Source organism: Patiria miniata, unplaced genomic scaffold (assembly GCF_015706575.1).
Source record: "Patiria miniata isolate m_02_andy unplaced genomic scaffold, ASM1570657v1 HiC_scaffold_3, whole genome shotgun sequence".
NCBI classification, from domain to species: domain Eukaryota; kingdom Metazoa; phylum Echinodermata; class Asteroidea; order Valvatida; family Asterinidae; genus Patiria; species Patiria miniata.
In genome coordinates this window covers 21,422,024-21,438,935 of record NW_024037069.1, presented here as the reverse complement: position 1 = coordinate 21,438,935, position 16,912 = coordinate 21,422,024, and the positions used below count along the sequence as shown (strand labels likewise).

General features: G+C 41.3%; 1 protein-coding gene across 1 annotated transcript in view; it reads left to right on the top strand.

The window, feature by feature from the left end:
* The first annotated feature begins 808 nt into the window (after nt 1-808).
* The window catches only part of LOC119736553, a 37,483-nt gene continuing 21,379 nt past the window's right edge, over nt 809-16,912 (top strand). The window contains exons 1-7 of the mRNA XM_038210567.1: nt 809-959; nt 5,541-5,810; nt 5,958-6,206; nt 6,734-7,069; nt 10,542-10,800; nt 11,398-11,556; nt 12,180-12,315. Of these exons, the coding sequence (XP_038066495.1) occupies nt 809-959; nt 5,541-5,810; nt 5,958-6,206; nt 6,734-7,069; nt 10,542-10,800; nt 11,398-11,556; nt 12,180-12,315 (1,560 nt within the window). The remainder of the gene's footprint in view (nt 960-5,540; nt 5,811-5,957; nt 6,207-6,733; nt 7,070-10,541; nt 10,801-11,397; nt 11,557-12,179; nt 12,316-16,912) is intronic.

Sequence of the window (16,912 nt, the reverse complement as noted above, 5' to 3'; positions counted from 1 at the left end):
CGAAGTGGCGAAATTACCTGCATGTATACTTCAGGGGTTTCCGGAAGGTCTGGGGAAACCCCTGAAGTATAGGTAAAAATTCATCAATGTTTAATTGGTCTTTCAGACCACAAAGTACAAACATGGTTGTTTATTTTGATCGTGAGTAATAGATGATAAAAATTGTCATTTTTTGAATTAAATCAGTGCACAGTAATATGCACACGTCGGGATCAGGGCTGATATTTGTTGAAAGTTTCAAGTTTGTTTAGAAGAAAAGCTGCCGATAATATTTTGCTGGAAGAAAGGAAGAAAGAAGATTAATTCTTAGCATTTTAAGACAGTCGTACCAATCACCCAGACACTGACCTATCAGTCACCTGGAAATGTATGAAACCTCCATATATCTCCATGCTGAAACTTAACATGTCTGGTATCTTGATTATCAGATATTTTGAGGTTAACAGAATGTCTGAAATGTAATTGGTTTTAACAGGTTTACGTTTTTGAATATCAAAAAGTCTAAAATGTAAAATGAAAGAGGGATAAAAAATTGTCTGAAACGGTGTCCAAATGTCTCAAATACATAATGCCATTGTTCATGTGTTAGACATTTTGTCTGGAACAAAAGCATTTTAAACATTTCTGGTTTATAGTGACAATTTGCAATTTCTTTTCACTCAAGTAATCAACATTTGTTGGGAATTTATCATTCTTGGAAGACTTTTCCTGTATATTTTCATACAGAACTTGTACGTTCTATTACCTAGCCTGCACATTTCATCTTTCACACTTTCAGGCCACTACGGCGAACAAAGCAAATTCAAACATGACAACTTGGGCGGTCATGCGGAGGAAGATTGTTGCAGCATTTGGAATAAATGGAACTATGGGAGCAAAGACTTCCAGATCTGTGCATGCAGAGAATTACATCAGGTCGGAAGACGCTACCCAACGAAGCTACATGTACCTAGAGACAGGTGAGTCTGGCATCCCGTGAACTCTGCATGAGGACAGCAGATGGAGCTGTGAGAACATTCATGAGAGTTCCGCTGTAGTCATCCTCGCAAGTCCATCAGAAGTCCTCCAGTCTCAAGTCAAGTCGCAAGCTATTTAAGTGAACTACATGTATGACAAAGGCATCCCTTACGGTTATTGTTCATCAAGGCATTCGATAAGTGTTTTATAACACTTCACCCACAGATTCTGCTTGGTTTTAATATTTAAATTATTTAAATCTGAACACAGTTTAAATAAACTTCAATTTCAGTACAAAATTGGTGGGAAATGTATTTCTTTCTTCCAAACCACCCTTTCACGAAATGTTTGAACCCAACTCTGTGGTGTGCTCTCTTGGGAACAATACGCACAACGCTAAACACGCACACCAGCATGCATTTGCACACATATACCGTGCCATGGGTATAGTACTTTGATTGCTATGGGTAAAGTACTTTTGGTCGTGCACTGAAAGATAGCAAAAATAGAAAGTACCATGTGACTCACTCTCGGCCAATCAAGCAACAGCATCTGTGGGTGATCAGGTGTTATAAACCCGACTACAGCACCAGGGTACAAGCAAGTGCGCAGAAAACTCCTGACATACAGGATTTATGGGGTATCACTTTTGTTGTCATTTCATGTGATCTCCTTTGTCTCTTGAAACTCAAAGTCCATATACAGTAAACTCCGGCTACTCGTACAACTTGTCAAATCACTCAAGTCGGCCGTCTGACTAAAGTCCCGATTGTCCGTAATGCATTTCCATAGAATTTTTTATTTCTAAGTCGGTTTTTATAAGTCGCCATTTCGCTCAAGTCATCGTGTTACTCTCGGTCCCCTTTCCATAAAAAGCATTGCAAAATCTTTTGTGTAAGGCGGCATTCAACAAATCATGCATTGGCATTGACTTCCTGTACTGCGGTTGGCAAAGTGTGAGTGAAAAGTGGTTTCGCACGGCCTGTGATCGCTGCATGCATCGGTGTCGAAAAAGGATGTACTGCGTACTTCGCATATATGCATCGTGAGCATATCAATACCAGTACCCCTTCTACGCTGTACGCATGCCCTCTGTCCATTTTGGGGGTCGTCTTATCAAATTGACTAGTGCTGCAGTCAATGCGTGCGTGGCATATATCGCGACCACCCACGCATTTAATACATTACTGTGCACACGTACAAATCGTTGATCGTACCACGATCTGACCTATCTGAATTTTTGACGAATTTGGGTTTTTAGCATATTCTGGTTATGCATGATGAAATCTTTATTTTCTGAAAATTTCAAATTCATAAGTGGCCTTGTTAGCTAATTATGCTGTTTCATCTAATTAAAAATGTTGACCTATCGCTACAAAATGCGAAATTATCATTTCACGAACTGACGCATCGAGATAAGTCACTTCGTGAAACGCGTAAACAACACTGTCAGTTTTCCACGAAGTGACTTATAGAGTCTGGTACCCAGACTTAATGTGGTCCCTATCACTTTCTTATGAAATTGAGTTACTAGGGGCTAGTCTTTAGCGTTATCAGAAACAATGGCGGCGTACACATGTCATTTGATGGCTGAACGAAACTAGCAAGTTTCAACCGAGTTTCTGATTCTGTAAATGTCTGTAAGTATCTTCTGTATTTTGATACTCGTATTGCAATATGTTTGTGTTGGGCTTTGTCTAAATACATGTTTTGCAGAGACTTGTGTGTATAATAGCACAAAATCCTACACTAATTAGCCTATTGGCGTACTCTGTAGTGTAGGCGGTATTGGGTAGTCATAATCAGTCAGAATAACACTTGAGTGGGGTTTGATTCCAAACTAGTGCTTTTTAATGACATCTCGGTTGATATTTACGTTGATTCACTGACTGTCCTTTCAGGAAAATATTTATTAAATAAAAGGGCCAAACTAAGGTTGCTTTTTTAATATTATGATTCGTGATTGGTTTGGTTTGTTTGTTTGTGTTACAGAATGTGGATGTCTCAGTGGTTAATTGCAGCCAAAAGTTTATACAGAGCACCATTCATCTACATAATTGAATGAAGTTTTGAAAACGCTTCGTTGAAAGGAAAGTGATAGATTCCTGGAGCATGAATGTAAGCAATTTTTTTAACATAAAGGTTTTTATTTAACCTTTCATACTTTTGCTGCTTATTATTTTGGTTTTATACTGCCCGGCTCAGATCAAAAAGAGCATTGCGTCTGTTCTTCGTTTTTACGCTTTGTGCTTCGTTTCTCTCTTTTTAAATGTTGATTTAGTACTCCAGTCTTGCTACCATTCTAAAGTCAATGCAGATAAAAAGAATATAAATGGGGTGAACTGCAAAAAAGTTAAATTCAGTTGCTATGATTTGTTTTAGTTAATATTGCAAAACATGTGAAAATCTATATAAAAAAAAAGGATAGTGACACCAGACATTAAACACATTCTGAATGATTTATCAATAATTCCCTTTAACAAACTGTAATTGTTTTATATTGATTTTCCATGTCGACTATATTAAAAGAAAAAATCCAAATAAATGTTCATGTAGATTCTAAATTTAAATTTAATAAAAAAGTATTGATTACTGAATGCATGAACCACCTGCCAAAGTCTGCTTTGGAATGTAACGGGAAAATGCTCAGCCTTAAAACAAAGGGCGACTACTGATTGCCGAAAAATGTTGAGTGAATGTATTTCTATTCTTTTTTGTGTGCATATCTCCAGATTTTCGATGTTTTGTGCTTGTAACTCCACAATCTTTGAACCAGGAGCTGTTCCTTAGCCGTCACTCAGTGTTATCACCTTTGATCTACATCCTTCACTAATGCCAGACTTATCTTGATATATTAAGAGATACCTCTTTTATTGTCAGTCCTCGCATTAGTTCATTTATGTACCTATAGTTTGAAGTAAAACTAAAAACCAAAAACAGTAATTAAGAACAAATAAAGGAAATTCATTGCTAAGAACGTTTCAAGTAAAGCCCTTATTTTTAAATTTGAAAGATTGCTGAGAACAACTCTTTGCACTGCCTCTCTGTTGAACTCTTTACATCAGACCTGCATCATGATGGTCAGTCCCAGTTCAAACATCAAGGCAGTACATGTACTTGTCTTTCTACATAATTAATTTGTTTCTTAGATTTACTTTTCTATCCCTTGAGTGGCCCTTAAATATGGCCTGTTCTGATAGTTTGCTCTCAAAAAACCCAAAATCTTCATTGTATTAACGCGACTAAACATCCTATTTATATTCAGTTTGACGTTTTGAGCATTGTTAATTAAAATGCAGCCGATTTTTTTTTTTTTAATGTATGTCATTGAGATATATCATTTTTTTTTAAGGGGGTGGCTTACAAAGTATCTGCAGAAAATTGCTGTTTTAGGGAATAATAGGTTTGAATAATGAGAAAGTACACTTTGAAGAATAAAAAAAAATAGAAAACAAAGATTTGAAGATTATGAGAGTGTACATGTACGTTTATCGTTCTGTGTCAGTGTAACTTGAACTTGTGAGTCTTGTTTAAACAAAATACCTGTTTTGTCCACGGATTTTATTTCTCGATTTTTTTACAGATAAGAATAAATAAATAATGGGATAAAATACACCTTTACAATGAATGCGTTCAAGAATTATTACTAGGAGGTATACACAATGTATTCAACGAGTTTCTATGCACCCCGTATATATTGGAATTCATTTTCTAATTTCCTTCACTATAACAGCGTTTTAATTTGTAAGAGCTTAATAATCTCTAATAACAATAATATTAATATAAAAAACAACATATTGCAACGAACCTCCATGATGTCTCAACGTGAAGAGGTCCGCGCGTGTGCATGCGCATATGACATTAGTCACTATCAGCCACAGAGAAATTGAAATTGTTCGTTTTACGAAGTGACCTATCTGGATAGGTCAGCGTTCGCGCACATGAAAAACGAAAATTTAATTTTCACGAAGTGACTTATGGATTTGGCGCCTATTTTTCACCTGGTAATGATGAGTTTTTGCCTTAGAAACAATTTAAAATCATAATTAAACTATCCAACTTTATTATATATAAAAACCGAGTCAATAAAAATTAGTGTTCTGGGTGAAAGGGTGGATGCAAAATAGGCCCAACTTCAAACGCGTTTTTCTTGAAATGGCAAAAACTGAGATAGGTCAGATCGTGGTACGATCGACGATATGTATCGTGGTCTCCACTATCAATACCCCAAACGTGATAACACAATTCGAGGACTAATTTGCTGGATTTAACTCAAGCATTAAGGAGATAATCCAGGATAAATCAAAGCCAATTGCAATGAATCATGTGTGCAAAAGACCATTCATGTAAGTCGGCAAAATGACAACTTACAGCAGATATCGGCATTCACGTAAGTCGTCACAAATTCTCCTGTCCCGAGAGTGCCGGTTTAGCAGGAGTTTACTATACTTGGGGGTTACTGAGATTTTGGTAGACTGGGTCCCATGTAAAAACACAAGTTCATGTGCATATAATGGACACAAAATTTCATCTTATCTTAAAGTGCACAATTAAAACTAACATTTGAATTTTTTCTTCTGCAGAGGCAATGGAAGCAGATTTTCTTGATGAGGACCTGGTTAAAGAAGTTGTGAACACAATTTACAAGGACTGGAGGACAGTTGGTCTTTCTCTGAATCTGAGCACAGAAGAAATTCAGGGAATTGAGGCAAAATGTCCGCAGGAAAAAGAACGTACAGTGGAAATGCTTAGAGCCTGGCAGAGGAAAGGAACTGGATATGATACTATTTCCCGACTGGCTGAGGCTTGTCGGAGCTGTCACTTTGATGAACTTGCCAATGAATTGGAACAAGGTAATTAATACCCATTTATATTGAAGATTTAATGCTATTTACGGGTTTGGGGGCCCCTGAGCCAGAGGTCCCACGCCCCATTGGTTTTGACTAGTAGCAAAATGCCTTGTCTAATGCCGCCTTCATATTTTTTGCACTCCTTTTAAGGCCTGGTTGACGACATCATGCTCTCGATTGCCATCAAAATCGGCCACAACTGGAAGGTTCTTGCAAAGACTCTTCGTCTAGACACCAAAGACATTGAGCAGTTGGAGGATTTCTCTGAGGACAAGCAGCCCTATCAGATGCTGATGTTGTGGCGTAGGAGACAGGATCGCAGCGTAGATGTGCTGGGTGCTCTGGCCAAGGGACTACGGGAGAGTGGGCTCCCTGATCTAGCATACGACCTAGTGCAAGGTACATGCTTATTATGGGCTTCGAGTTCGAACAAGAAATGGTGTTTTTTTTACCAGTTTCAAGAGCCCAGTAGATGGAACACACCATTTCTACGTACTGGTTCGCACGCATGCATTGCAAAGTGCATGTACACATGACTGATTTTATTTAGAATGTGCACAAAGTTATGGTTCTTTGTCTGAGTGTCAGGCGTCGTCGGCAATGTGTTCAAATGTTTCCTAGTGTTCTTCCCCAACTCTCCCTTTCTTCTCTTGTGAGGGGGTAGTTAATCTAGAAACCCATTTAATGTTCATTATCTTCAGGTAAATTTGAATTCACGATCTTGTCTGGTCGATCTATGGCAACAAGCCTTGCTACATATAACCATACATTTTGTAATCAAAATAAGTCCAAATAATTGAAGGAATTTTGAGGATTTACTTGTGACAAACTTGTGATGGACTTGACCTCAACACTGTTTTGACATCACGATTTAAATCACATAAACCACAAATGTGCTTTTGTATATGTTTTATGTGGTGCGGCAGGAGTCACTGATGAAATACTATGCAAGCTAGCCATGCTGATAGGAGGCAGCTGGGAGAAGATTGCTCTGCATCTGGGATTCACTGAGGAGGAACTCGAGGAACTCAAAAGTGACAAGTTTTTTGAAACTGCCACCATCCTCAACATGCTTACCAAATGGAGGGAGCGCCATGACTACACTAGGGATCGGTTTGGCTTCCTCATGGAGGCACTGAGGGCTTGTGACTTGAGCAACCTCGCCGAGTTAATGGAGGAAGAAAGACATAGAATGGAGCAGTCTAAAAAGGTTGCTCTTAGTGCGAAGACCGAAGAATACCCTGAATATGCCAAAGACAAAGGTAAAGTTTCAGTAGCCTGTTTTTCAATGATTTATCATTTTTTTATTATTATTTTTTCGGAATTCTTGTCAACAAACTTAGATGGAAATAGTCTCTGTTTAAAGCTATAGTCCATCGTTTGCAGCCATCCGAAAAGTAACTGGCGTATTATTGTTGAAAAACATACTTAGTTGAAAGATAGTAAGTGGACTAAACTCCCTGTGAAATTAATCTTTCTGGCAAGCTGTCATTTTGAAGTAATCAACGAAAGAAGGCCTTTCCAACGGTGCGTCTTAAGACGAACCGTAGGAAAATTTAAATTTTGTTATTCGGCGCAAGCATTGGCACGACGCACAGGCGTGCGCAGTTGCTATAATTCGTCGGATCAGTGCGCGACATCGCGTAAAGCTGCATTCAAAACAATTCAAAACATGATTCAGCAACTTTTGATTTGAAATTGAGATCCTAGAATGCTGTTTTTCTCGGAATTTACAGCTGAAGCTGGGCTGAAACTTCATCAGGTTAGTTGTTCAGTATCCTTCATTAGATTTTGAGCACTTTTGTTGCTTCAAAGGAACAAAATGCACAAATTACAATGATGGACTTTATCTTTAAAAATACTTGATCATGAATATCATTATCAGCCTTTATCTTTATCATCCCACTGCTTGGCAAAGGTCATATCTCTTTATCTCTGGTACATGTATGTCTCTTCCAGGCTGCTGTCCTCATTTTCACCACCAACTCGTCTCTCCTTCTTGACTGAGGTCTCCCTCTCTTCCGTTTACCATATATTGGTTGCCATTCTCTTGTAAGTCGACTCCATCTTTCATCCTTCTTGCCAGGCGTCCAGCGCATCTCCATTTATTCCTTTTTGCTGTAACCATCACATCATTCACATCAGCTATACTTGTTATTAGTTTAGAAAAAGATTGTCGTGTTTTTCCAATATTTCATCAGAATCTCCATCAGTAGATATGAATACGTCATTTTACATGTATACAAGCTGTATTGATTGCTATGTTAATGTTTCAAGCTACTTGTTTTAACTTTTACATTATTTAAGTACTTGAGCATATTCTGTCTGCAGTTGTAAGATGAAAATAAAAATACGAAATACCACAATGTATACATTGCATCAAATTTGGTGTGTACATCTTGCACACTCCGTACCTCCATTCAGTCAGAATCCATTGGCCAAACCCTCCTACTGCTTAGTGTCAAATTGGTCGCACACATGTAGTAATGTCAGTGTTGTAGTACTCGTACTCGGTACTCGTACTCGAGTTCTCGTACTCGTACTCAAATGTCAAAGTACTTGTTATCGAAATGACGGTACTCGTACTCGGGCAGCAAAGTTCGCTTGTACTCGACATGTCAAAATTGTACTTGATCATCAAAGTACTCGTACTCGAATAGCAGTACTCGGGGGAAAAAAAATGGTATAGCTACTAAAATACGTATTGTTCAGCGAGCAGGGATTACATTAAATAAGCTTGGCAGTAATGTACATGTATGGCAAGCTTTGTACATGTATTGCAAGGATAAATTCTGTTACCACCTCGGATTTTCACTCCAAAACAGTCTTTGCTCCTCTTTTTCATAATAACGCCACTATTTAGAATGACTCACTACTGTTCCTTTGCAAGATGCTGGGTACAGATGTTCAAAAATGGTCAAAGATCCGTAGAACACAAAACAAAATTTACAACAGAATCAAATTACATGTGCAGCCAGCAAGGGTGCCCTCAACCATACGAGCAGGACTTTAATTGAGCACCAATGCTGGCAGATACATGTGCATAATAAAAATGCATTATTATTATTAATATTAATCTTATATTAGACAGTGGAGTTGTTCTGAAGAGTTGGAAATCTTCTTTTATTACCCCTCTACCGAAGGTCAGGAACCCTACGGAAATGAACGACTATCGCCCAATAGCCCTAACGTCCAATGTCATGAAATGTTTTGAAAGGCTTCTTTTAAACATGTTGAACAGCCAAGTTTCACACTTCGACTCATCTCAGTTTGCTTACAGGAGTAACAGGGGTGTTGAAGATGCCGTGACCATATTTCTTCAGAAATTGTACAATCATTTAGATGTCTCCAAGTCTTTTGTTAGATCGATTTTTATTGATTTTTCTAGTGGTTTTAACTCCATCGTTCCACATATTTTAATTGATAAGTTATTGAGCCTGGATGTAACACCACAGCTTGCGTTGGTTATTCACAATTTTCTCTTAGATAGACCACAGAGGGTAAAGTGTAATAATATGGTGTCTAGCGTCAAATATTTGAGTTTAGGTGCTCCCCAAGGCTGCGTGGTTTCACCTGTTTTGTTTTCACTGTACACCAGTGACTGTGTTAATCTTAGTCCCAACTGCAGCATAATTAAGTATGCAGACAACACAGTTATTAGCGGTTACTTAACCAATGATTCCATTGAATACATTAGTGCTGTCAAAAAGTTCGTTGACTGGTGTGAGCGCCATCATTTAGTGCTTAACGTCAAAAAAACTAAGGAAATGATTTTCGACTTCGTCGCTCAGCTGCAGTCAATGAACCCCTGGTCATAAATAACCATCCTATTGAGCAGGTTTCAGAGTATAAGTATTTAGGCACAGTTATTGACAATAAACTCAATTGGAACACAAATTCACAATTACTTTCTAGTAAAGCTAACCAAAGGTTGTACTTCTTGAGAAAACTAAAAGAGTTCCACGTTGACAATAGGATCTTAAATCTTTTTTATCAGTCACTGATTCAAAGTATTCTCACTTTTTGTTTGATCTGTAACTTTGGTAATCTGTCTAAACAAAATGTAAAGAAACTGGAGAGACCAAGGAAAATTGCTCAGCGTTTAATTGGTACTGATCTGGATTCAATTGGTTCACTGTATGAAAAAAGACTCATGCTTAAAGTACACAAAATAATGCAAGACATCTCTCATCCACTTAACAGTTGTTTTACATTCAATAGGTCGGGTATTCGTCTTTCTGTTCCTAGGACTTCACTATGTCGCACCAGACGATCATTTGTTCCTAATGCTATTCACATGTTCAACGACAATGCAAGCAGGGTCTAACTAAGGGTTGTTTGCACTTTTTACCATGGTCTCGTAATGTATTTTTCGCACTCTTGGAATGGATTGGTCGGGGCAGCGTTGATTGGTCACAGGAGGCTACGGGGGTAGGAAGGCTGGGTGTTCTTTTCTCTCTGTATCCTTCCAGCCTGATGTTGTCTATGATGTTGTCCCATGTGACCGGTTGGCGTTGTTTTGGCTGGTGCATTTTTTTAGTGTGCGGGTCTTTTGTTGCTTTGTATTTCAAACTTGTCTTATTTTGTAATTTATATTGTTTTTTATTGACTGTGTGTACCTGTATTTGGCCAGTGGATGTCAAATTTCTATGTTTTTTAACGTGAACAATAAATATATTGATTATTGATTGATTATTGATTAATATTATTATTCCTGAGTTTGTCTTTCTAAAGATTTTGGGGGCTTTGCGTCCCCGTTAGTGGAAGGTTTCATTGACCCCCCACCCCGTCTCAGACCGGAGTTCGTGGGCATGCAGAAGGGCATCCAGGGGTATCGGAACTCCTGCTACCTGGACTGCACACTCTTCAGTATGTTTGCCTACAACGGCGTCTTCGATCTGCTCCTGCGACGCACGCAGGGCCAGGGCGATCTGCAGGAGTATGAGAAAGTCCAGAAGACTCTCAGAGAGAGCATTGTCAACCCCTTGAGAATGTGAGTCTGGGTTTGTATCAGGAAGGAGACGATTCCATGAGAAGACTCTTGATAAAATAACTGGACCGAATTATTTATTGATCTGCTGAAGAGTTCATTAAAAATTGGGCTGATGGATTTTGTTTCCTTCTAGGAACAGAAAAAGTCTGACCTGGATCAGTCTGTACGGCTTTGGTCGAATAATACTAAAGCTTGAATAAGTGCTGCCATACACTTGAAGAACTTATTTTCTGCCTTGGTTGTAATGTTGTCCACTTGAAGGGCGGATCCAGAACACATTTTTGGGGGCCCAAAAAAACTTTGTCCCCCCAAAAGTGGGTCCAAAAAATTACAGTGTGGGGTTCGGGGCCCGCTTAATTAGGGCCCCTAAAATTGTTTGAATTCTATATGCTCTGTGGTGCAATCAGAGGCAATTTCCGACCACTTACCAATTTTTTTTTTAGGAAAATATGGTAGTGTATGCAGTGCCTGACTATATTGCGACGTCACTTAAAAAAATGTGGGGTTTTTTTTGGGGGGGGGCATGCCCCCTGTTGGCCCCCCCCCCCCTTGGATCTGCTCCAATCTGGTCCAATTTATGTTTGATTTTGATAACAGGAATGGTTTTGTTCGAGCTGATCGTATTTTTCAGCTGAGGGAGCACCTGGATCAGTTAGGCACAACCAAGGGTCTCATGAGTGAAGAGAAAGATCCAGAAGAGTTCCTACATACCTTGCTGTCAGAGGTCTTCAAGTCTCAACCACTCCTGAAAATCAGGTGAGTTGCATCTAATGGGTGTGAATTGCATCACTGTGATTAGGTGACTGTGACGAGGTGACTGCAAAGAAATGACTGCAACGAGGTGATTGTGATGAGGTGACCACAGCGAGATGACTGCAACAAGGTGACTGTGACCAAGCAACTATGACAAAGCGACTACGACAAGGTGACTAGGGCAAGGTGACTATGACAAGGTGACTAGGGCAAGGTGACTAGGGCAAGGTGACTCTACAAGGTGACTAGGGCAAGGTGACTATGGCAAGGTGACTAGGACAAGGTGACTAGGACAAGGTGACTAGGACATAGTCACTGTAACTATAACATTGAAGGTGATAATCACAGTGGAGGGGATATAACTGAGGTTGAGACTGTCCATATCTAGAGTATATAACAATAATGATGACAGTGATGATGACCATGCATGATGATGACAGTGCTGGTGATTAAAACAGTGATAGTGACAAAGATAGGTTTGATGTAATTGTGATAATTACAATAAAAGGAGTTAAAAGTTCGATGAAAAGGATGTCAAGGTTGACGGAAAAAAAATGTCAAACTGGCCATACCAACTTTCTAAGACGAATCACCTGATTGGTTGCTTAATACAATTCTCCCCCCAGGCACGGTGCTAACAAAGCCGTGGATGAGTCCAACATTCATCAGATATTCCTAAAGAAAGACGAGTCCTTGACACTCCCAACGGTAGAGCAGCTATTACTCCAGTCATTTCAGGAACATGACCTCAAACTAGTAGAGGTAAGTCAATCAAGTCATTGGCTGCCCTTTTCCTTGGCTACTTGTTGCAGCTGGTTGATCGTAAAATGTCAGGGGCATGGCAGATCCAGCTTTGGCTTGGGGGTGGGGGGATGGGGGTTGAGGGGGCGTGAACAAGTGTGTGCTTATTCTTTCTACATGATTTTCCTATTTTTTTCAACCCAAGTTATTTGGTAAACACCCCCTCTCCCCACATCAGAAAGTTGTATCCCAAGTTGAACCCGAAGCTGAAATTGATCCCTTATTAAACCCCGCATCCTCAAAAATAAAACAATCACTTTGTATGAAGAAGGAACCCAAAGCATTTGTGACGAATAGATCTAGCTCCTGAATCCTGCAGAATCTTCTGACTAATTTCAAAGTACTGCAACAATAGATCTTTCACGTGTAGTCACACCTAACTGTTTCGAACTTCCAACTTAATTCAAACATTCAATAATAATTTTGTTCAGCACAGCTCTGGGTCTTACACAACAGAACAAGTGTAGTGATTTGCATTGTCAGGCTTAATTCAAGCAAAGAATCTATGTAGTCTGTTGTGATACTTCATGAGCACTACTTTGTATGCGCGCAAGCACATTAGGTGAACAGTTCGCCCGCGCTCTCTCTTACATTATGTCTGATGAATAAAGCTGCAGTGGCACAGAACCTGAGAATAATCTCCTCTGAGTTCTTCATTGATTCATCTCACTTCATGGTGGCAGCAGTGGTGAAAAAGGCCAGAGAACACCCATCACTCTCAACTAAGCAGAGTAACTGAAAACTACCGGTTGAACAGTGAACATTCGCCGTATTCATCCGCCAGCGCCGGAACTGTGCATCAATCATATCTACGGAGGCCTGTACGGGACATCAAGTCAAGTTGGAAAACTGACAGTACATCGCTCATTTCTGTGGAAAAGCAGGACAAACTGTGTTTGGACATTCTTGGAGAAAGGACTGCTCACCAAAAGAACTCTGGACATTTCATATATGAACAATAATATGTGTTTTGACAAATATATTGTTGAATAGTCAAAATTATTATTGAAATAATTATATTGTTGTGATTTATTGTGATCACTAATCGTAGCACTTACCTTTATGCTACATTGCAGTTGCTATTGTTTACAATTTCGTTTGCTGTAGCATATTGAATTGTATCCCAGAGATTTCTATCCCACAGCCCTGCATCATGGCCAAGTTCCCAGAAATGAACTGGGGTGCCACAGACATCGCAGAAGAGTTTAAGCTTTTTAAACAACGGATGGACCTGAGCTTCAGGGACCAGGAAATCACCGATCCTGCCAAGCGTGCTGTTAAGATACAAATAGCAGTCGGAACTGGAGGCCTCAAAATGATAAATTCTTCAAGCCTGTCAGCAGAAGAACAACTGATCCCCAACCAGTTATGGGAGTTGTTCGAGAAGCAGTTACACATCAAAGTGAACTTCCGCATACATCGCCTGGAGCTTATGCGGTATCGCCAGAAACCAGATGAATCCCTGGACAACTTCGTCAACAGATGCCGAGCAAAGGCACACGAATGTAACTTCGGACCAGAGGAAATGACGGAACGCATCATCGAATTAGTGATTGCGTCTACCACATCTGAATCTTTCCAGAAAGATCTTCTAGACAAACCCATTGGTTTTAGCATCGATGACATGCTACAAGAGGGACGGAAGTACGAAGCCATCCTTGCTGGCAAAAAGTGCCTTGAGACGTTGGAGGCGTCACATACAGCTGTCCATGCTTTCCGACCCACTGGCAGAACCTGTGGCAACTGTGGTCTATCCCACCCCCCAAGACGGTGTCCTGCCTACCGGGACACATGTAAATCATGTGGTTCCAAGGGCCATTGGGCCAAATTCTGCAGAAAGACCCGAAGCCAGGGTAAACGCAAGGGCAAATCTCCGTCCAGACGTGGCCGCAGCCCATCGCGAGGAAATACAACTCGCAGACCAAGATCCAAAAGTCGATCCAATGCCGGCAAGCAGAAGCCAAATGACACCAACAGAGATGAACAACCCATCCATTCAGCAGAAGCTTCAGAGGAATATGAAACAGTATTCCACACAGTTACTGTCTCGAACCTCTGCATGAGCTCGATAGACAACAACAGGGAGGCATACACAACGCTTGACGTTATCTGCCCCGACCTCATCGGCACACACCGACTAATCACAACAGTTGACACTGGAGCCGGAGGAAACATGTTGCCACTCCGTACGATCAAACAGATGTATGGATGTCGATGGAAGTCTTTCGTCCAGCCTGTGAAGACCAAGCTGACGGCGTACAACGGTACAGAGATTGTATGCCTAGGGTGCATTGAGCTTTTATGCCGCTACAAGACACCGAAGTGGACAAAGAACAGATTCTACGTCGTAGATGTCCCCGGACCAGCCATAGCCGGCCTGCCCATGTGCAGCGAGCTTGAAGTGGTCACCATCCACTCCACTGAATCGTCACCTCAACCCCCTGCATCACCCAAACAACCAGGAGTAAGTGAACCCCAAAATCTGTCACATGACACCATCAAGTCGGTCCACGACCTCGTGAGGTTGTACCCCAACCAATTTGACACAATTGGAAACTTCAAAGCCAGAGCAACTCTTCATCTAAAGGAGGATGCTAAACCGAGCATTGACGCACCCAGGAAGTGTAGCATACACCTGAAGCCGAAGCTCAAAATAGAGATCGACAAGATGGAACAGCAAGGTGTAATTAGAAAGGTCACCCATCACACCGACTGGTGTAGTTCGATAACCACGAGCTTGAAACAAGATGGGACACTTAGGGTCTGTTTGGATCCTAAGCGGCTGAACCAGAGCCTCAAGAGATGTCCGCACAAAATACCCACACTGGAGGAACTCAACCCAGCATTTTCTCAAGCCAAATTCTTCTCGAAGCTTGATGCTAAAGCTGGGTATTGGGCCGTCAAGCTCGAGGAAGAATCCCAAGAGCTGACCACCTTTCGAACGCCATTTGGCCGGTACTGTTTCCAGCGCCTTCCATTTGGTCTCTCCATCAGCCAAGACATCTTCCAGCAGTGCATGGACGACATCATAGAACAGGTCCCAGGATGCGTCGGCATTGCTGAAGATGTTGCTGTATATGGCCGTACTGAGGAAGAACACGATGCCAACCTCCTGAATCTACTTCAAACAGCCAGCCGTGAAGGCTTAGTTTTCAACAGCAACAAATGCCACATCAAGACCAACCAAATCAACTTCTTTGGGTCACTGTACTCCGACACCGGCATCCGGCCGGACCCAGGCAGAATTGAGGACATCCACAGCATTCCAACACCTCAGGACAAGGAAGACCTGCAAAAATTCCTAGGCCTGATCACATACGTCTCTGCATATATCCCTAACCTGGCAGACAAAGCAGCGACCCTCAGGGATCTCCTGAAGAAGAATGTGCCATATCTGTGGCAGGATGACCATCAAGCAGCATTCGAAGCCTTGAAATATTCCATCACCACTGACGCGTGTCTCCAGTACTACAACCCAGAGATACACACTGTGCTGGGAGTCGACGCATCACAGAAGGGTCTGGGAGCCTGCCTCCTTCAAAACAACAGGCCGATAGCATTTGCGTCGAAGAGTCTTTCCCCGGCACAAGCCAACTACTCTAACATAGAGAGAGAAACACTAGCCCTAGTGTTCGGCATCACCAGGTTCCATAGCTATCTCTTCGGGAAAGAGTTTACACTCCACACTGATCACAAGCCACTTGAGATGATCTGGAAGAAACCCCTCTCGAGTGCACCACCTCGTCTGCAACGCTTGCTAATTAAGGTGCAAGGATACAACTTTGACGTACAGTACAGACCAGGGAAAACAATGACGCTATCAGATGCTCTGAGCAGATTGCCAAACCCGACAAAGAGTGATGACATACCCCTAGACAGACTGGTCGGCAGTTTTGATGTCTATGAAGGCCAAGACGCCATGTGCATGGACCTTGTGCATTTTGGGCAGTCTAAGCAAGAGCAACTGCAGAGAGAAACAGCAAGAGACCCTGTACTAAGTGCACTGTGTCAGATAATATACAGTGGCTGGCCAGACTCCGTCAAGGAACTACCTCGAGATCTACGGGTCTACTGGCCATACAGGGATGAGCTTGGTATCTCCTGGGGAATAATCTTCAAAGGAAGACAGGTCATCATTCCAGACTCACTTCAGACGGATATCTTACAACAGCTCCATACAGGCCATATGGGTATAGAGAAGACAAGACGTCTAGCCAGAGAGTCGGTCTACTGGCCCAACATCAATCGCCATATTGATGAACTTGTCAAAGCGTGTTCCTACTGCCAGGAATCCCAACCCAAACAGCAAAAGGAACCATTGGAGCCACATCAAGTACCTTCGACACCCTGGACCAAACTTGGCACTGATCTGTTTGAAATCCACGGAGACAACTATCTACTGATAGTTGACTATCATTCGAAGTACCCTGTTGTTCACAAGTTGAACAGCACAACCAGTGCAGCAGTTGCTGGCATCACCTCACACACATTCAGCCTCCTTGGAGCACCAGCTGAGGTTATGTCAGACAACGGCCCCCAATTCGTAGGCAAACACTAC